Source organism: Schistocerca cancellata, chromosome 3 (assembly GCF_023864275.1).
Source record: "Schistocerca cancellata isolate TAMUIC-IGC-003103 chromosome 3, iqSchCanc2.1, whole genome shotgun sequence".
Classification (NCBI taxonomy): domain Eukaryota; kingdom Metazoa; phylum Arthropoda; class Insecta; order Orthoptera; family Acrididae; genus Schistocerca; species Schistocerca cancellata.
In genome coordinates, this window is record NC_064628.1 from 687,088,077 (window position 1) to 687,110,824 (window position 22,748).

The 22,748-nt window shown below is 46.2% G+C and overlaps 1 protein-coding gene across 4 annotated transcripts in view; it reads left to right on the forward strand.

Moving 5' to 3' along the window:
* The window catches only part of LOC126175669 (rab11 family-interacting protein 4), a 954,952-nt gene that overhangs the window by 372,443 nt on the left and 559,761 nt on the right, over positions 1-22,748 (forward strand). For all 4 annotated transcript variants that reach the window (XM_049922582.1, XM_049922583.1, XM_049922585.1 and 1 more), the window contains exon 3: positions 3,212-3,305. In XM_049922582.1, coding sequence (XP_049778539.1) covers positions 3,212-3,305 — 94 coding nt within the window. The remainder of the gene's footprint in view (positions 1-3,211; positions 3,306-22,748) is intronic.

The following is a 22,748-nucleotide window of genomic DNA, read 5'->3' on the forward strand; positions in this document are numbered from 1 at the left end:
ATGTTCGACTGCTGCCCTCGCCAGCACATTCTCCAGATCTCTCACCAATTGAAAACGTCTGGTTAACGGTGGCCGAGCAACTGGCTCGTCACAATACGCCAGTCACTACTCTTGATGAACTGTGGTATCGTGTTGAAGCTACATGGGCAGCTGTACCTGGTACACGCCATCCAAGCTCTATTTGACTCAATGCCCAGGCGTATCAATGCCGTTATTACGGCGAGAGGTGGTTGTTCTGGGTACTGATTTCTCAGGATCTATGCACCTAAATTGCGTGAAAATGTAATCACATGTCAGTTCTAGTATAATATATTTGCCCAATGAATACACGTTTATCATCTGCCTTTCTTCTTGGTGTAGAATTTTTAATGGGCAGTAGTGTAAAAATATTGACACTCGATATTGCCATTTTGATATCGATATATCGGTGGAAATTTTTCACCGATGTATATCAATATGTTTTGGAAAAAGTATCGATATAGCGATATTTTATCAACAGCCCTAATCTGGACACGACCATCAATCTGGTGTAACAAGATATGTGGTTTATCCGACCAAGCAACGGGTTTATCCACAGGCCAATCTCCATGTCCCCGTGCCATTTGCAGTTGGAATTGACGATGGTGTTGGGTTAGCATGGGAAATGCAGAAATCAGCTGCTGCGGATCCCCATGTTCAACAACACTAGCTGAACGATGTGCTCCGAAACAGTTGTGTCTGCACCAGCATCGTACCCTGTCGTCAGATCCGGCTATCCAGCTTTACACGTTGTTGACGAGGCTTGGACCTTGTCGCGTACTCGTGGTTTCACCATCCCTCAACCAGATGCTCGCTCCCATGCGCCGGGCCGCAAGTCTGAGCCATTCGTCAAATTGGCGCAAGTCAGTGGATTTCTCCAGTTGCAGCTCGTATCGTCGCTGAAATGGTCCTCTACTCGTGTCTGCTCCGCTTATATGCTTTCTTTATAGCATCATGCGACCGGAACGTCACGTGACCGCAGCGCCGCCATGCGACATCCAATCTCACGTTGGGGGACCAGTGATAATGGTTCAAATGGCTCTGAGCACCATGGGACTTAACTGCTCAGGTCATCAGTCCCCTAGAACTTTTGGTTCAAATGGCTCTGAGCACCATGGGACTTAACTGCTCAGGTCATCAGTCCCCTAGAACTTGCGTGGTGCCGAGGCTAGCAGTGTATTTAACACTAAATTCTTCTCGAATCTTCACATGGAAATGATGCTCTAAGCCTCCCTTTTCTAACTCCTACTTTTGCTGTTGCACATGGATTAAGAAGAAACGCGAACTGACTGTAATGGACCCTGCAAGTGGAGTAGAAAAGAGTTTGGCACCTGCAATAATTTAATTGGATAGAAATTAAGGAAAGTTTCATTAACGTAGTGAGAAATAAAAGGGTTGCTCTACCGATTAACAGAATGGAAGTTCTGTCCAAAATAACAATTTGATTTATTATGACTAAACTCAAAATAATAAACAAAACACACGAAACATTTACAATACATCAAATTGGATACTCAAATAAATGCCGTGAAGGTGAAGTTGTCCATAAACTAGATTCTGACATTTATGAAGAAGTGGTATGTGGAGCCAATTCCTTGCAACTCAAATCTTAAGGGAAACACCCAGCCAACCCAACATTAATTGCTGCTACAGTAGTGAAAACTCAGACAATGAACACCGAAGACAGAACAAAGTTAGAAAAGACGAACAGGCGCGCTCTGCTGAGCTCTGATTATGGCCTAGCAAAATTCCCTGATTTGCCGGTGCTGCGGACGTACAGTACCGAGCGGTCTTCTTAACTGCAAGGACACGATCTAGCGTACCGGAGGCGATGGCTGGTTGCTTCGTTGTCCCGTCGTGGTGATGATAATGTCGTGAGTATAGCCCGAAACAAATTCTCATGGTCTGGTTGTTCCTAACAGCACAAATACGCCTCTGAGGGAAAGGAAGTTGGCTCTCTACACAATCACTGACGGTACAGTGAGTGATTTTAACAAGAGAAGTCACACAATAACTCCAGTACAGTCAACTTTAGCCAAAACTGCTCAAGATGGACAACATAGGCCACTTGTACGCAGAACGCTCAATTGCCAAGTGTACTCGGAAAGTTACGTTGAAGTCGAAACTTCAGCAACTTCGTCAAACAGTGACGATTAAATTAAAGTATATTAGACAGCCAACGGAAGGCAGGCTGTCCAGAGCAACGAGAACTCAGTCTTGTAACCTACTCTGACCGAAAGCCGAGAGCCGACCCTCTCAAGAGCACCTGTACAAGCCGAACACAGAACATTCCCACCCCCACGACAATGGCCGTGGTTAAACGTTCCAATCAGCAACTCGAAAACCAGCGGAAAATTCCACTCTATTTCCGACGCACTACTATTCCGGCAATGGAGATACTTGGCGCCAATTTCTGCGCCGATTTTGCTATGTCACAGAGCTATCCTCTGAGCCAGCCAATCACAGTTATGATTTTGCAGAAAACGCGGGAATTTGCCCGCCAAGACTGCCTGGGAACACAAGTCATTCCCACACCTCGCTGGTAGCCCGCCAGAAAGTGTTTTCAGTAAGTTTCTGCGAAGTAACGGAATCTCTAGCCCAGGCGCTCCGTCAGACACCTGTGGGCATGTCGCTCCCGCTCTTATGACAATGTCGGCGTCTGGAAAGCATCCACTCGACTCCCTCACACCCGTCAGCTTAACCCATTCAAGTTCAGCAGAACCCACCTGTCACCGGACCACCCGGGTGACGAGAGACGCTGCGTGGGAAGTCCGCGTGTGAAGGAATAGTGACTTTTGAACGCATTCAATTAGAGAGGAAAATCGAATTACTCAGAGTAAGATAGAAATATGAGAGGGGGCTCATGCCACCTCTCAAACTTAGAACTTCTTAAACCTAACTAACCTAAGGACATCCCACACATCCATGCCCGAGGCAGGATTCGAACCTGCTACCGTAGCAGTCGCGCGGTTCCAGACTGTAGCGCCTACAACCGCTCGGTCACCCAGGCCGGCTCAGTGATAATGTTTTGGCTCATCAGTGGAGATGTGTGGAACAGCTGGGGAGACTATTGCCTCCCTCTGAGCTGAGAAGCGGTCACAGCTGCTGCAGTAAGGCGGCAGCTGTGTGTGTGCAGTGGAGTGGAGTATAGTGCTGTGTGTGCTGACCTTGTGCGTTCTCTCGTCTTCCGCAGGAGGTGGAGCGCGCCCTGCGGCAGCTGGACCCGGCGGGACGCGGCCTACTCGGCTTCCGGGACTTCTGCGCCGGCGTCTCCGCGCTGCTAGCAGGTACGTACTCCTACTTGAAGCTGCTCATGCCTTGTATACGAGTTCCTACAATCAGAGTAAAAAAATAAACAAACACACACACACACACACACACACACACGATACACCACTTTTATTTACGATGAAGGTCACTCCAAAAGAAATGCACACTTTTTTTAAAAAAGATCCATCTTTTATTCTACATATTTGAAAGTTGTCCAGTGTGTAAATGCATCCTTTAGGAACAAGATTTCTCCACATAATTTCCATCCCTCTCAACTGCCTTACCCCATCTTTGAACCAGCGCCTGTATACCCACACGGTAAAATTCTGGACCAACCTGTTGGAGCCACTGTTTGGCAGCATACACAAGGGAGTCATCATCTTCAAACCTTGTTCCACGAAGAGAGTCTTTCAGTTTCCCAGAGAGATGATAGTCACATGGAGCCAGGTCAAGACTGTAAGGCGGGTGTTTCAGTGTTGTCCTTCGGAGTTTTGTTATCGCTTCCGTGGTTTTTGACTGACATGTGGCCCTGCATTGTCGTGCAACAGCAAAACATCCAGCTTTTGCCGATGTGGTCGAACACGACTCAGTCGAGCTTGAAGTTTCTTCAGTGTCGTCACATATGCATCACAATTTATGGTGGTTTCACTTGGCATGATGTCCACAACCAAGAGTTCTTCGGAATCGAAAAACACCGTAGCCATAATTTTTCCAGCAGAAGGTGAATTTGCATGATGCCACTCCATTGAGTGCCTCTTCGTCTCTGGTGAAAACTGATGGAGCCATGTTTCATCACCTGTCACAATTCTTCCAAGAAATTCATCTCCACCATTCTCGTACTGTTCCAAAAGATCGCTGAATACCGTTTTTCTTGTTTCTTTGTAAGCCACTGCAACATCCTGGGAAGCCACCCAGCACAAACCTTTTTTAACGCCAACACTTTTAGTATTCTGCAAACACTTCCTTCTCCTATCCCAACGTAGCGTGACAATTCGTTCACTGTGATGCGTCTGTTCACCAATTCGTTAACTCTCTGCACATTGTCTGGAGTGTGTGCAGTACGAGGCCTGCCGCTGCGAGCACAATTCTCAATTTTGCCGTGCCCGCTTTCATCACGTAACCTGCTTGCCCACCGACTAACTGTACTGCGATCGACAACTGCATCTCCACACACCTTTTTCAACCTCTTGTGGATGTTTCCCACCGTCTCGTTTTCACAGCACAGAAATTCTATGACAGCACGTTGCTTCTGACGAACGTAAAATGTAGCAGCCATCTTTAAGACATGCTGTGACGGCGCCACTCACGGGAACAGGTTGAACTAAGTTTGAAAACAAGAGGGGAGGATGTATCTACACAATGTAAAACTTTCACACATACAGAATGAAAATTGTATCTTTACAAAAATAGTGTGCAGTTCTTTTGGAGTGACCCTCTTACTTTTGTCTGGAACAGTGGACGGCATTGGCCCGCTCAACTCTTACGTCCTTATCTACGTGTATATTCCATAAGTCATGCTGCAGTGTGTGGCGAAGGCTACCTTCTGTACCAGTTTCACTTCCCCTTTCTTGTTCCAGTTAGGGCGAATGGTTCGCGGGAAGAAAGATTGCCGATAAGCCGCCGTGTGTGCTCGAATCTAATTCTGTTTTCATGGTCTTTTGACGAGATGTGGAAGCAATATATTTGTTGACTCTCCTAGGAATGTACACACTCGGAATTTTAACAGTAGACTATGCCGTGACGCAGAATGCCTCTATTGCAGCGACTGCATTCTAAATGAACCTGCGACGAAACGTGTTGGTCTTGTCTGAATCTTCTCTTTTTCCCCTGTAGACCCTATCTACTAGGAATCCCTTACTGAAGAGCAATATTCAAGTACTGGTCGAATGCGGATTTTGTAAGCTGCCTCTTGTTGTTGTTGTTGTTTTTGGGGAGAGGTCATCGGCCTCATCGGATTAGGGAAGGAAGTCGGCCGTGCCCTTAAGCTGCCTCTTCTGTCAGCTACCTACATTTCCTGAGAATTCTTCCAATGAATCTCACTGATATATGCCTTACCCGCAGCTAATTGGTTCAAAGGATCCAGAAGGAACCACTATGACCAAGGTACTCCAAGTGTTGTGGTTGGCAGGAGAGCCAACACCGTGTTACTAGAGGAAGCCGAAAGGCACGCGTTTTAGCTCACGCAGGCTAGCGTGAGGTCTGGAACAGGACAAGGAAAAACGGACATAGCTGGTGGAATACTTAACTTTAATCCATTAATGGTGAACGTCGCTCTTGACTGTACATGATTCAGTATCAATAGTAACTGGTAATGGCGCCTTGCTAGGTCGTAGCAAATCACGTAGCTGAAGGCTATGCTAACTATCGTCTCGGCAAATGAGAGCGTATTTTGTCAGTGAACCATCGCTAGCAAAGTCGGTTGTACCACTGGGGCGAGTGCTAGGAAGTCTCTCTAGACCTGCCGTGTGGCGGCGCTCGGTCTGCAATCACTGATAGTGACGACACACGGGTCCGACGTATACTAACGGACCGCGGCCGATTTAAAGGCTGCCACCCAGCAACTGTGGTGTCTGGCGGTGACACCACACCAAGAGAAACAAAATATCCGAATCACAGTCAAGGAGGCTGTCGAACTACACGCCTTACTGGACAGCAGTGGCAACGCTAGGAAAGGTACACTGCCGCGCAAATACGCTAACCTCCAGGGCAGGTAACTGAGGCGTTAGCGGCCACTAGGCAGAAAAATACCGCTGGTTGAACTTCACCAATAACAACACAAGGAATTCAATGATTAATAATAAGAAGTGGAGGACGGCTAATTAATTTCGCCAACTCCAAACACTCCACTCATTGCTCTTCGTCTCAGCGACCCTGCGAGCAGCAAGGCAGAACAAACGGCGTGATCTCAAAATAGTGGAGGTTTCACTACTGGGTTAAAGTTCACTCAACTCAGACGTCCTGGATCCGGTGGACAATGAGATTGTGGCCCTCGCAAGTGCAGCCCCTCGATCCGGCAGTGCCTGCGTGCTGCCAGCGCACCTGGCATGTCCTCGCCCAGCCGGGCCTCACCGGTACTCCGTCCCAAACCAACTCCCCGATACGACTGACGTCCTTCCAAAGATTGAACCACCGTACTAGATATCGATAACCGCTGCTGCTGCCACTCACGGACAGACAACGCTAGCAAACGTAGCGGCGCCAGTAAACACAGGAAGAAAACAAGACGCCACTCTCCCTATTACACGATGGCAACCTACCAGCGGCACCAACGCGCGCCGCAACACGGCTCAGTTGTAGTGTAGACCAATTCGAATAAAACATTCCATATCGGTTTCACAGAAACAGATTGTTAAAGGAATAAGTTCAGGTTACGCGTATTGGTACTCTGGTTGCTGTGGATTTGTTTATCAATTGCTATTTTATGATCTGAGTTGTGCTTCAGTTAAAATGATTGGATTTTTCAGCTGTGGTTGTGATTTGTTGGCCAGTTCTTGTGTACAGTGTAAGCATAGACTTAACAGGGTCTTATAAGAGCTTCCAATCTTATTGGAAGAGGTTCCTTCGCTATAAGGTAGGGCATGTTATTCCTGCATGACGGGACCTCTGTACAGTTTAGTCGTCAGGTGACACGTCATCTAATTCAAACATTACCCACAAGATGGATTAGCAGATATGGTCACGTTTCTTGCCTAAGAAGGTCCCGGACTTTACCCCTTTGCCTGTGGGGATGGTTGAAAGGCAAAGTCCACGAAGAAAAAGTAAGCACGAGAGACAAATTGATCGTTCGGATTGTGAATAGTCCTACACTCATAAAAGAGCACCAAGAAGACGACCTCAGAAGAGCTATACGTGATGTTGTTGGCACGTCATCTCTAGACGGGATGAAAGTCTGTTCCCCGGATACCGGAAATCGGCTCTAGTCTCCACAACAGCTAAGACGTGGAGCATACAGGTACTACCAGGAAATGATACGACGCTACCAGAGTAGTGACAATCTTAGTACTAAACAGTGACTTTTCAGTAACGACAACAATTCAGAGCGACTATAGTAGCAGACGGTTAAACATCTCGACATTTCAAACGCAAGTGGCAGAGCATCCAGAGGACACAAAGGACTCCCTGGTATCAGCTCGGACGGTGCAGTGGAGCACCCCACAGTTCGGACCACAGCTTTCCACGCGCCAGACGCAGACTCCCACAGTTTCCCCAGAAGAAGCGGTCCGAGTGCGCAGCAGCAGGTAGCAGCAGCCAATACACCCAGTTTCACGCTAGTGAGATGCGCATTTCGCGCCCGCTGCCTGACATCACCGCAGCTTTCGCTCCTCTGTGAAGCGACATTCCGTGAACTACTTGCCGAGTTCATGAGAAGTGGGACTCCCGCTCTGAAAGTCGCCACAGGCCTCTCATAGGTTACAGCAAGACTGCCGTACCTGATTCTAAAGTGCCATTATAGTAAAACCACTTCAGTCAACTCTGTGAGCAACAATTAATCAGTACACTGTGCTGAACCTGTAGTCTTAAGTCTAAGACTGCTTCGGTACTGCTCCACGCTACTTTGTCCTGTGCAAGGCCCATCACCTATGAACTACTGCAATCTATGTCTACTTGAAACTGCCTGTTGCGTTCAGACCACACTTCACCCAGCTACCAAACTGATCACTCATTGACGCTTCAGGATGTGTCGTATCAACCGAGTTCTTCAATGAGTTTATTTTTTTTTCCTTCAATTCGATTCAGTACCTCTCCACATTGCACATTCGTACAAGCCCACAATCCAGAGAAATGCCTTAAGACAAGACTTCGTAATACTGAAATTGATATTCGATGTTAATAAATTCCTCTTTCCCAGCAACGAGTTTCTTGCTGTTACCAGTCTGCATTGTATATCATTCTACTTGGGCCATCATCGGTTATTTTGCTGTCCACGTATCAGAACTAATCATGTACTTTTAATGTCTCATTTCCTAATCGAATTCGGTCATCGTCGCTCGATTTAATTACATTGTAACCTTCTTTCAGGACACTACCGAATCCTTTCAACCAGTTTTCCAACTCATTTGTCGTCTTTGACAGGATCGCAGTATCACTGGCAAACCTCCAAGTTTTTATTTTTTCTCCCTGAACTTTAATCTCTCCTTATTTCCTTTACGGCTTGCGCAATGCAGACTCTGAATAGTTCGGCGGATACTTCTCAAATACTGTCTCCCGTTCATATCCTGCTGTTCTGCAGTTTAACATTTGGCTTCCTGTGTTTTATCTCTCATACATTCATAATTTCAAAGAATGTTTTGCAGCCAACACTGTCAAACACTTTCTGCAAATCTGCAAATGCTATAAACGTCTGTTTTCCGTTCTTCAGTTTTTTAAGACAAGTCGTAAGGCCTGTACTGCCTGTGTTTCCTCACATTTCTCCGGAACCAGATTGTTCTTCCCCGAGGTCGGATTGCCTAGTTGTTAGATTCTTTGGTAAATAAAATGGGTCAATAAATTACAATCATGATTTACTAAACTGAAAGTTCGGTAATATTCGCACCACTCAGCGATTACCTTCTCTGGAAATGTATTACATGCTTCTCGATGTTTGAGAATATTTCGCTTGTCTCATTTGTCTTCCATGGGAGGTGGATTGGACGGTCGTTCGTGTTCTTTCAGCGTTATATCAGATGGTTCTTTCAGTATGGTAGCTACCATCTCAACTTCATCTACTTATCCTTCTATTCCTATTACACAGTCTTAAAGTTCGTTCTCTTTACTATTGATGAAGCATTCAAGTCATCGCACCAAGACAATTACCATGCTTCGTGGGGCGACACACCTGCAGAAATGTATAAAACACTTTTCAGTGCTGTAATAAACGCCAATGTTTCCACCATTAGTGCAAGACAACACAACCTTCTTGTCGCAACTCTGTCTGATAAAAATAGATACATGGCAGATAGAAACCACAATTAAATAGAAATAAATCCATCGAATGCTGTTGTCATCTTCATCGATTGTCTCAGTGAACTTTAAAGAAATAGTGACATCAAGAAAGAGATGTTATTTGTGTATTATTTGATCACATGCAGCTCTCAACAAACAGTCCACAACGGACGAAGTACGTAGATTTTAACTACTCGGCAGGGTCGCGCTTTGCGAACAAACTGCTCCAAATAGTGAAACAATGTTTTCAACTACTGATAAAACGCAAAGACACAAATACGTCTCTATGCTGTTAATACGTCCAGCTATTATGTTCTTAGATATTCTAGAAACTATGGCTTTCCTTTTTAATAGGATTTACGTTGTTTAAGAAACATTCCATACTTCATAAAAACGTTATATCACTTGTCTCTTCGAGTGAACATATCCGTAAAAATATCTCTACTACTGATTAAAAACGCAGACCATGAGTGTAGATAAAGCGCTGTTCTTCGCAAAATGTTGAAATGCGGCTATGTCGTAATTACATTTAGCGTTTTCCGAAGTTTTTGCAGAATATTACATTGCAAAATAAGTGAAATTTCATTGTAACCACCCTTACAGAAGGTACCCAGTGTCATCAAAGAATGCTCATCGTATTACATTTAAGAAGTCACTGGTGGTTTATTATTTCAGTGGATAAAATGTTGTAAGATGTATACATTGCCAGCGATGGGCGAGGCATGACAGAGTCTCTGACCAGAGAGTAGTTTATCGTTAGCTGTTGCTAGTCTGCGCTTGACCGCGCGAGTCGACAGTAGTTGTCAGTAGTAGTCGTCAGTCCGTGCTAGTCGGCGGGAGTCGGCATGCGTCGGCTGTGTGCTCTGCTCGCGACTCTGGGCAGGACTCTGGAGGATGAGTATTGTTGTAGAAGGTAAAGAAGCAGCCTTGCGCATATTTAATAATGTATGTTAATTGTAATTTAATTTGTTCAAAGAAATGCCCCAATAATAATTTTTATAATATAAAGCAACTCTTTTAAAGAAAAGCATTCATTTCAATTTAAAGAATTTCCAATGCATTATCATTGCATCCAAGAATCAAAAAAAATATATATATATATATACATATACGCCAGCATTGCACGAAGCTGTGTCGAAAAATGACTAATTTAAGATCAGATATATTTGCGGTTTTTATTGAGGTAAGAATTTTTGCTTTTTTTATTCAGAATACAGGGCGGAAGGCCAGCGCTGCTGTTCTCAAAAAATTTATCAGGTTACTAAACTTTTTTATTATTTTGCTGTTTAGGAATTTTTCTGTTTCGAACTTGATATTAAATGAGAAAAGAATTTTGTGGGAATATTAAGTGTGAATGCATTCTTTGCACAGAGACTATAAATGGGAGCCAATTTTGTTCAGAGGTTACAATATTTAAAAATTCATTTAATTTAATAATTGTATTGGGAGGTTACACTTAGCTCACATTTTCATTTACATTATCATTTACATATTTTTGCGGGGAGATTACACTTGGCTCATTATCATTGACGTTATTGTTTATGGGGAGGTTACAATGTTATCGGAGTATTAACCACACACAGTATAAGTAATGCATCTGCTTATTGTCTGCCGTCCAAAACTTTGTTTCGATACCGTAATCAGATTGTAAATGTTAGAAGTATGATGGGGGATCACATTTGGGATGTGGATAGTATGTCCTTTCTAAAGATTTTTCTTTTCGTTAGAAATGGAGATCATTGTCGACTTCATTTACAGAGCATGATACTCTGTAGTGCCTGTGTTGTCCAGAGGTACGATGCATAGTTTCTTCCGACGTGCATGCATGTCCGAAGGAGCAGGCACTGGAGTGATTACAGCCGATATGAAGCACATAAAATGAATTCGCTTTTGCGGATATCTACAACAATGAATATACTGACAATGAAAATTTGTGCCGGACCCTTACTCGAACCCGGATTTCCCGCTTATCACAAGCGGTCGCCTTAGCATTAGGCTATCTAAGAATGAGTCACGGCCAGACTCAAACCTCCGTATGTCGTCAGCCATGTGTCTGCAACCTGTAATCGTACATTCATTATGTATATTTCCGAGAAGGGGAGAGATTTTAACTGATTGTCGCTTGCCCGCTTTCGACGAAGAAATTATGGATGGATGTCTGAAGGAACTTTGCATTGCACTTGAAACCAGGTGGTAGTCAAGGGAAGGCAGGATTATGTTACGATTGTGGATGAGCCCGTAATCAGTTAACTACTGGTTGCCTTTTACAGTTACGCACATTTATTTTTAAAACTGTAATTCCAGACTCAACAATAGATTTTAAAAAATGCCACACGTTATTAATGAAGGAATAAACAACTATGTAAATAATAGTGTTTTCAGTGCGTTACAATTTAGCAATCACCATAAAATACAGAGACACATAATGTTTAAAAAAACTAGCCACTGTGATTATGGCTGAAGGCTTACACGCCTGGAACGGCAATTATATAAAAATTTAGAAACCTGCTGAAAAACAGCACATACAAGCAGAGGTTAATTAAAAGAAACAAGCAACCGACCGCCAAACAGGTGAAATAAGATGATGGTAAAACTTGTTCAAATGGTTCAAATGGCTCTGAGCGCTATGCGACTTAACTTCTGAGGTCATCAGTCGCCTAGAACTTAGAACTAATTAAACCTAACTAACCTAAGGACATCACACACATCCATGCCCGAGGCAGGATTCGAACCTGCGACCGTAGTGGTCGCTCGGCTCCAGACTGTAGCGCCTAGAACCGCACGGCCACTCCGGCCGGCGGTAAAACTTGTAACATAACCCTTAACTGCTAGATTTATTCCAGAAGGCGACCAGAACTACTAACTAGACATACATAAACCTTTAACGTAGGCATTACAAGGTATGGTAATAAGTAATACAATAATAAAACATAGGGAGCAGTCACAGACGGTGTTCCAGGAATCGACCTCTGAGAAGGTCCAGCAAAAAACACTTTCGCGAGTGATAATATAGGCAGATAAGAGTTGCATGGTAACTCACACAAGTGGCAATCTAACGAATGACTAAATATAATCTTCCTGAAGCTACCTGACGTCCGATAAACGATGGAACAACACGCCAAAGCCGGAACCGGCGGTCTGCATTGCGTCCAGAATACTGTGTTTAGAACGCCCGGAACGAGAAAAGAATCATTACCACCAGAGTAGAGGAATCAACAGGGCTACAATCAAGGAAGCTGCCAGAACTACACGCCTTACCGCACAGCAGCGGCAAGGCTAGGAAACGTACACTGCCGTTGCATACACTAACCCCCAGGGCAGGTAACTGGGGCATTAGCGGTCACCAGTCTAGAAAAATTACCGCTGGTTCTACTTAACAAAGTAAATAGTAATAAGAAGTCGAGGAAAGCTAATCAGATCCGCCTTCCCCAAGCACTCCACTCGCTGCTCTTCGCCTCGGCGACACTGCGAGCAGCAACACGAACCCAAGTCATGGGAGAATCGCGAGATGTCACAGTGGTGGTTTCTCTACTGAAGTGAAATGCACTCATCTTAAAGCCTGCAGGATCTGGTTTACGACGAGGTCGTGCACCCTCGTGACCACGGCTCTTCCATCCGACAGTCCATGCGTGCCGCCAGCGGTCCCGATTCCTCCTGAGCCCCCAACCGAACTGGCACACTCACACGACCCGGAAAAACAACGACGTCGTCCCAAAGATAGGGTAAGAGTTACTACATATCGATAACCGCCGCTGCTGCCACTAGCGGACAGGCAACGCTTGCGAAACGAGTGGCACCACTCAAGACGAGAAGCAGACAAACAACCGCAACCATGCCAACTTAAGCATAACAGAGGGCGGAAATCTACGAGGTGCATTCAAGTTCTAAGGCCTCCGATTTTTTTTCTCCGGACTGGAAAGAGATAGAAACATGCGCATTGTTTTAAAATGAGGCCGCGTTCATTGTCAATACGTCCCAGAGATGGCAGCACCGTACGGCAGATGGAATTTTACCGCCAGCGGCGAGAATGAGAACTGTTTTAAATACTTAAAATGGCGACGTTACCCTTACTTGAACAGCGTGCAATCATTCGTTTTCTGAATTTGCGTGGTGTGAAACCAATTGAAATTCATCGACAGTTGAAGGAGACATGTGGTGATGGAGTTATGGATGTGTCGAAAGTGCGTTCGTGGGTGGGACAGTTTAATGAAGGCAGAACATAGTGTGACAACAAACCAAAACAACCTCGGGCTCGCACAAGCCGGTCTGACGACACGATCGAGAAAGTGGAGAGAATTGTTTTGGGGGATCGCCGAATGACTGTTGAACAGATCGCCTCCAGAGTTGGCATTTCTGTGGGTTCTGAGCACACAATCCTGCATGATGACCTGAAAATGCGAAAAGTGTCATCCAGGTGGGTGCCACGAATGCTGACAGACGACCACACGGCTGCCCGTGTGGCATGTTGCCAAGCAATGTTGACGCGCAACGACAGCACGAATGGGACTCTCTTTTCGTCGGTTGTGACAATGGATGAGACGTGGATGCCATTTTTCAATCCAGAAACAAAGCGCCAGTCAGCTCAATGGAAGCACACAGATTCACCGCCACCAAAAAAATTTCGGGTAACCGCCAGTGCTGAAAAACTGATGGTGTCCATTTTCTGGGACAGCGAGGGCGTAATCCTTACCCATTGCGTTCCAAAGGGCACTACGGTAACAGGTGCATCGTACGAAAATGTTTTGAAGAACAAATTCCTTCCTGCACTGCAACAAAAACGTCCGGAAAGGGCTGCGTGTGAGCTGTTTCACCAAGACAACGCACCCGCACATCGAGCTAATGTTACGCAACAGTTTCTTCGTGATAACAACTTTGAAGTGATTCCTCATGCTCCCTACTCACCTGACCTGGCTCCTAGTGACTTTTGGCTTTTTCCAACAATGAAAGACACTCTCCGTGGCCGCGCATTCACCAGCCGCGCTGCTATTGCCTCAGTGTATTTCCAGTGGTCAAAACAGACTCCTAAAGAAGCCTTCGCCGCTGCCAAAGAATCATGGCGTCAGCGTTGTGAAAAGTGTGTACGTCTGCAGGGCGATTACGTCGAGAAGTAACGTCAGTTTCATCGATTTCGGGTGAGTAGTTAATTAGAAAAAAAATCGGAGGCCTTGGAACTTGAATGCACCTCGTACAAACAGCACAACGCCAGCCGCGGCACGGTTCAGTACTTCTGAAAAGTACGTGCGTTGCAGTATCAGTCTGCAGATCGTGGTCTAGTGGCTAGCGTTGCTGCCTCTGGATCATGGGGGTCCCGGGTTCAATTCCCGGCGGGGTTTGGGATTTTCTCTGTCTGGGGACTGGGTGTTGTGTTGTCCTGATCATTTCATCATCATCATTTGTGACAGTGGCTAGATTTTATTGTGAAAAAATTGGACTGTGTAAAAATTGTGACTTAGTACCGGCGCTGATGACCCACAAATCAAACATCATCATCGTCATCAGCTGCAGTGTCATGTGTATCCGCCGATGCCGGGCAATGTGTCTCCTGTACGGCAATATATATAATGAATGTACGAGAACAGGTTGTCGACGCGTGGTTGGCTACACATGGAGGCCGTGAGTAGTGCTGGGATAGCCTAACAGTAATGCGACCATTTGCGATTAACCGAAATCCAGGTTCGAGTCCCGGTCCGGCACAAATCTTCACAGTCTTCATTCCGTATTCAGCTGATGGTTGTCCATATTCGCAAACGCCAATGCATTTCATCATTTCGAGAGGTCTAGATCTTTAGGCGCTGAGCGTTCCCTCCCCTTCCCTGAAAAGCCACAAAACTTTCTCGCAGTAAGGTTAAAATAGCCTATTCAGCATAACAGTCTAATTACTATTTCCAAGACAGGAGAAGAGGACCACGCACCACATTAACAAGTGAAAAACTGTCTTACTGAAAAATTTTAATACTATACTGCGCAACAGCATCAAAGGATCGCTTTTTGGAAATCGCGTAATTGTCTCCCATTCCCACGCATCACAGGTGCCTACAACTCGCCTTTGTAATGGTGCAAAGGCGTGTCGGCCTGCGACGTCATCCTCGGCTCGAAGACGCTTCAAATAGCAGAGTGCCGACACATGCGGACATAAACGACAGAGCTCGGAAGTTCATGTGATGTGTGTCCAAAATGTCTTCCTGTTGCTCATCCCACTGTGAACTGTCGTTTTCGACCGCGAAATGTGTATGAATCAACGTCTCAAGGAAAAGGTTGGGCCGGCCGGGGTGGCCGATCGGTTCTAGGCGCTACAATCTGGAACCGTGCGACCGCTACGGTCGCAGGTTCGAATCCTGCCTCGGGCATTGATGTGTGTGATGTCCTTAGGTTAGTTAGATTTAAGTAGTTCTAAGTTCTAGGGGACTGATGACCTCAGCATTTAAGTCCCATAGTGGTCGGAGCCATTTGAACCTTTAATTAAAAAAAAAAAAAAAACGGTTGGTTTCATTGACGCCCTTTGTACCACGTCCTGTGAGCTTTTCGTGTTGATTCTGAGCAGTGCTGTTTGAAATGTTTTCCTCGGCCACGCACAAGAAAACAGCGTCATTTCAACGCTGGGCGTCTCGCGGTTATGACCTCCCTCGCAGAGGCTTCAAAAGAAGGGGTGAAATATGAGTAACAGGGGCTGTGACAACCTTCTCATTGCGTGATGCACGTCCACTGCGTCGTTGGGACAATTGTGGTGAAATTTGGTGCCAATGTGATATCATTAACCCACTTCATACGTGCTATGAACTTCTGAGCTCTGGCCGTTCTTTCGCATGTGTCGACACCTTGATGTGTCAACCGTCGTCGAGCCGAGAGTGAAGTAGCAGGGTGACACACTTTAGCACCGTTACAAAGGAAGGTCGTGGGCACTTTTGAACCAAACGTCAAACTATGCGTTGCAATGGGAGACAACTGCGGTGTTTGGAAAAGGTAATCCTTTTGTACTGTTGGGCAGCGTATTTGTAGCGATTTTCGAGACTCTTTCTCATCCATTCCGAGCTCGCTACCAGTGCTGCGTTTGAGAACGGCTGTAACAGTTTCGTCACAGCTCGGGAAATCTTGGGCCGATACGATGGGAGACTTCAATCTTCCATTGCAGCAGACTCCATTACCAAGATGAGAAAGGCCTCAAGTGGCTACATACACATACACACACACACACACACACACACACACGACTCGCTACCTCGTTATAGCAAGTGACTAAGCGAACCAGCAGGCCCAGAGCCGTCTCAGGGAATTTCTGCGGCGTCACCTCCGCCTGTTCCAAAGGCGTGGCAAGCGATTACGTCACGCAGTATTGTGAAAGGCAGTGTACTGCTCACTAATTTAAACTGCAATCACGTACGGTCACCTCCCCCTTTACTTAACGTTATACACTGATCCCGGAGACGTGGTCGGTGAAGCCTTATCGACGTGTTACTGAGCTGAGTTACCATATAGTGCCTCTGTAACACAAGGATGCATGCAATACATCGCAAGACCGGTTCAAATGGTTCAAATGGCTCTGAGCACTACGGGACTTAACGTCTGAGGTCATCAGTCCCCTAGAACTTAGAACTAGTTAAAGCTAACTAACCTAAGGACATCACACACATGCCCGAGGCAGGATTCGACCCTGCGAACGTAGCGGTCGCGCGGTTCCGGACTGTAGTGCCTAGAACCGCTCGGCCACCGCAAGACCGGTATTAATAAGATAACTGATTGCCATGGGTGTCAAGGCGTCTGATTGCCATGCAGAGGATCCGGGTTCAGTTGCCGATACTGCCAGGGATTTTTCCTTGGTGGGAAGACTGGAAGAAAAAATGTTCAAATGTGTGTGAAATCTTATGAGACTTAACTGCTAAGGTCATCAGTCCCTAAGCTTACGCACTGCTTAAACTAAATTATCCTGAGGACAAACACACACACCCATGCCCAAGGGAGGACTCGAACCTCCGCCGGGATCTGCGGTACAGTCCATGACTGCAGCGCCTCAGACCGCACGGCTAATCCCGCGCGGCAAGACGGGAAGAGGGTGCAGTCAGTACACAGACGCGAGCTGTTTCAGTTTGAAGTAGCGGCCCCAAGGTGTGGGAAGGTGATAACGGCTGGGAGAGCGGTGGGTTGGCCATACGCCCCTCCATCTACTTTTTCGTTCAGTCTTCTGACTAGTTTGATGCGGCCCATAACGAATTCTTCTCCGGTGCCAACCTCTCCATTTCAGAGGTCGCACTTGCAACCCACGTACTCATTTATTTGTCGGATGTATTCCAGTCACCTTCCTCTACAGTTTTCATCCTCTCATGCTCAGTAAGTACCTTTACTGCGCGACAGCGATGAGGAGGAGGAGGGGGAGACAAGGGACCCAACCCTTCGGGGTTGGTAAAATCGTGGCAAATGTCCGGCGTGGCAAATGTCCGCACACCCATCGCACGGCACGAGGGATTTCGGACAGGTTTGCGCGACCTTGTTGCGATAATGGCAGAAGCCTAGCCCAACGACTCACTGTGCTTTTGTTCCCTGCCAAATTTCCGTAGGCATTCTGCAGTTGCCTATGAATATCTGCGATGCTCTGGTTTTTCACCAAAAGAAACTCAGTGACAGCTCTTTGCTTGAATCGCACCTCCGTTACGGACCTCATTATGGGGGCTACGTATGGCGCTACCAAGTATCGGAACTTCATGGAACTAAAGAGGCCGAAGCGCGGATATTCCACGACGCCCCAAAACGATTTCCGAATTTTTTCATCCGAAACTGGCCGAGGAAAAAATGTGTTGTATTGCTTGTTGAACGCCCCTCATACATTTATAAGAGATCACGGTTCCACGGCTGCGAGTAAGAGCCCTTCAAGCAGATGCCTGTAGCCCCACTGTCCCTACCTTACGTATGAAAAGGGGCAGTCTTGCAGAGTGACAATTATTGAGCTTTATGGGAAAAAACGTAAATTCTTTACAAACATGTAAACATCACTACAGATATTCGGATTTAGGTTACGACACGTTCGATATGCCTGCCATCCTTGGCGATTAGGTGGCGCAGACGGATAGCGAAATTCTGCATGACCCGTTGAAGTGTCGGAACGTCAATGCTGTCGATGACCTCCTGAATGGCTGTTTTCAGCTCAGCAATGGTTTTGCTGTTACTGCTGTACACCTTGTCTTTAATATAGCCTCACAGAAAGGAGTCGCATGTGTTCAGGTCCGGAGAATACGGCGGCCAATTGAGGCCCATACCAGCGGCCTCTGGGTACCCCAGAGCCAGAATGCGGTACGCAAAGTGCTCCTCCAGGATATCAAACACTCTCCTGCTTCCATGGGGTCGAGCTCTGTCTTGCAGGAAGCACATCTTGTCGAAATCAGGGTCACTTTGCGTGAAGGGGATGAACTCATCTTCCAAAACCTTCACGTACCGTGCGGTAGTCACTATGCCGTCAAGGAATATCGCACAGATTATTCCGTGACTGGACATTGCACACCACACAGCAAATGTTGAAATGAGTGTGAATTCCTAAGGGGCCAAACTGCTAAGGTCATCGGTCCCTAGACTTACACACTACTTAAACTAACTTCTGCTAAGAACAACACAAACACCCATGCCCGAAGGAGGACTCGAACCTTCGGCGGGAGGGGTTGCGCAATCCGTGACATGGCGCCTCTAACCGCGTGGCTACTCCGCGCGGCTCACCCTCTGTATTTCCCTCCAATAGTATGGAAGTTATTGCGTGATGTCTTAACGGGTGTGCTACCATCCTGTCTCTTCTTCTTGTCAGTCTTTTCCATATTTTCCTCTCCTCGCCGATTCTACGGAGAACTTCTCCATTGCATACTTTATCAGTCCACTTAATTTTCAACATTTTTCTGTAGGACGACATCTCAAATGCTTCGATTCTCTTTTGCTCCGGTTTTCCCGCAGTCTGCGTTTCACTATCATAACTACCATACAATGCTACGCTTTAAACGAAAATTCTCAAATTAAGGCCTGTATTTAATATTAGTAGATTTTCTTGGCCAGGAATGACCTACTTGCCAGCGCTAGCTTGCTTTTTATGTCCTCCTTGCTCCGTCCGTCATTGGTTATTTTGCAACCTGGGTAGTAGAATTCCTACAATTCCTACACTTCATGATCACCGACACTAATATTAAGTTTCTCGTTGTTCCCATTTCTGCTACTTTTCGTTACTTTTGTCTTTCTTTGATTTACTCATTTACTCTCAGTCCATATTCTGTACTCGTCGGACTGTTCATTCCATTCAGCAGATCCTGTATCCCTTATTCGTTTTCACAGATTATAGTAATACTATCATTGATATCATTATCATTGATATCATTTCATCTTGCGTTTTAATTTCACTCTTGAAGCTGGCCCTTGTGGCCATGCGGTTCTAGGCGCTTCAGTCTGGAACCGCGTGACCGCTACGGTCGCAGGTTCGAATCCTGCGTCGGGCATGGATGTGTGTGATGTCATTAGGTTAGTTAGGTTTAAGTAATTCCAAGTTCTAGTCCCATAGTGCTCAGAGCCATTTGAACCATTTTTGACTCTTGAACCTCTCATTTCCGCCATTACAATTAAAAGAAAACAACCTTCGGTCACTAATTTTTAACGAATTAACCGGGTTTCAACACTGCTAGGAGTGTCTTCCTCAGAATTTGAACCGAAGAATGGTCTACAACATGGTCACAGAATTAGGACTAAAAACGTATGATACAAATTGTAAGTACGGAATTATCGTGAACGACTGACAATACCTATATGTCATTTATAAAATAATGTACTTATAATAATGTTCATTCGTTAAAAATTAGTGACCGAGGGCTGTTTTCTTTTAATTGTAACTATTGTCGGTCTCTGAACGTGCAGCCATGTACAAAATTTTTGTCATTACTTCTTCGGTGTATCGATTTACCAGTAGGGGTGAAAGACTACACACCTGTCTTACACCGTTTTTAATCCGAGCACTTAGATCTTGGAGTTCGGCACTTATTCTTCCCTCTTTGCTCTTTATCCTTCTGTACCTATAGCTTGCCCCTATTTTACTGAGACTTTCGAACATCATTTTTGTTTACTCTTGCAACAATTATCAACCACAACGTCAGAATTGCCGCTCTCGTGCCTTTATCAATCCTAAAGCCAAACTGATCGTCATCTAACACATCATCAATCTTGTTTCCATGCACCTGTATATGATTCTTGTCAGTAACGTTGATGCATGAGCTGTTAAGCCGTTTGTGCAATAACTCTCACACTTGCAGATCTTCCAATCTTCGCCATTGTGTGCATGATGCTTTCCCCAAAGTCAGGTGGTATAACCCAGACTCGTACCTCTCTGTGCCTCTTGTGCAGTTACATTACACTCTATTATTTCTCGCAGAACGCAGACTGCGTATCGTCTTCGTATTACTCATTACTGATGCTCTCGAAGTCTGCGACAAAACTGGGCCGACCAGCGATGGGCGGCTGTTAAATTAGGGGGCGCTGAACTCTTGTGTTCCTGGAGGTGTGGCGCTGCCCGCTCTTTCCGTTGGCGCGCGGGTCATCTCCTTCTTGATGCCTTTTCCCTGCGCTGTTCTGGTCGGTGTACACTCGATGCTTTAGGACTGCACACATACATTCTACGCACCAGAGTGAATAGTCGTTTTGTTGTCACTTGTCCCAATGATTTTGGAAATCCTGATTGAATGTCATCAATCCCTTTGGCCTTACGTGATCCTAAATTTTCCAGAGCTCTTTTAAATTCGGATTCTAATACTGGATCCCCTGTCTCACCTTAACTTGTAATGTTGATGCATTAAGTTGTTCTGATAGCGTTGCTGATATTCAAGACAATAAAAGCGGGTTAAAAGCTGTGAGCTATCTGGGGAAGCTAACCTTGCATTACTGAGCAACTGTTTCACCAGGTATCCAGTTTAGCTTACCAAATTCCCAACCAGACTAACATTAATTATATTTTTTTAATAGTCATCTTACGACAACCGGTGTATATATACACTCCTGGAAATTGAAATAAGAACACCGTGAATTCATTGTCCCAGGAAGGGGAAACTTTATTGACACATTCCTGGGCTCAGATACATCACATGATCACACTGACAGAACCACAGGCACATAGACACAGGCAACAGAGCATGCACAATGTCGGCACTAGTACAGTGTATATCCACCTTTCGCAGCAATGCAGGCTGCTATTCTCCCATGGAGACGATCGTAGAGATGCTGGATGTAGTCCTGTGGAACGGCTTGCCATGACATTTCCACCTGGCGCCTCAGTTGGACCAGCGTTCGTGCTGGACGTGCAGACCGCGTGAGACGACGCTTCATCCAGTCCAAAACATGCTCAATGGGGGACAGATCCGGAGATCTTGCTGGCCAGGGTAGTTGACTTACACCTTCTAGAGCACGTTGGGTGGCACGGGATACATGCGGACGTGCATTGTCCTGTTGGAACAGCAAGTTCCCTTGCCGGTCTAGGAATGGTAGAACGATGGGTTCGATGACGGTTTGGATGTACCGTGCACTATTCAGTGTCCCCTCGACGATCACCAGTGGTGTACGGCCAGTGTAGGAGATCGCTCCCCACACCATGATGCCGGGTGTTGGCCCTGTGTGCCTCGGTCGTATGCAGTCCTGATTGTGGCGCTCACCTGCACGGCGCCAAACACGCATACGACCATCATTGGCACCAAGGCAGAAGCGACTCTCATCGCTGAAGACGACACGTCTCCATTCGTCCCTCCATTCACGCCTGTCGCGACACCACTGGAGGCGGGCTGCACGATGTTGGGGCGTGAGCGGAAGACGGCGTAACGGTGTGCGGGACCGTAGCCCAGCTTCATGGAGACGGTTGCGAATGGTCCTCGCCGATACCCCAGGAGCAACCGTGTCCCTAATTTGCTGGGAAGTGGCGGTGCGGTCCCCTACGGCACTGCGTAGGATCCTACGGTCTTGGCGTGCATCCGTGCGTCGCTGCGGTCCGGTCCCAGGTCGACGGGCACGTGCACCTTCCGCCGACTACTGGCGACAACATCGATGTACTGTGGAGACCTCGCGCCCCACGTGTTGAGCAATTCGGCGGTACGTCCATCCGGCCTCCCGCATGCCCACTATACGCCCTCGCTCAAAGTCCGTCAACTGCACATACGGTTCACGTCCACGCTGTCGCGGCATGCTATCAGTGTTAAAGACTGCGATGGAGCTCCGTATGCCACGGCAAACTGGCTGACACTGACGGCGGCGGTGCACAAATGCTGCGCAGCTAGCGCCATTCGACGGCCAACACCGCGGTTCCTGGTGTGTCCGCTGTGCCGTGCGTGTGATCATTGCTTGTACAGCCCTCTCGCAGTGTCCGGAGCAAGTATGGTGGGTCTGACACACCGGTGTCAATGTGTTCTTTTTTCCATTTCCAGGAGTGTATATATATATATATATATATATATATATATATATATATATATATATATATATATATATATATATATATATTAAAATTTCAGCATATTAAACTTGATTCATAACTAAACTGGTGCCTTATT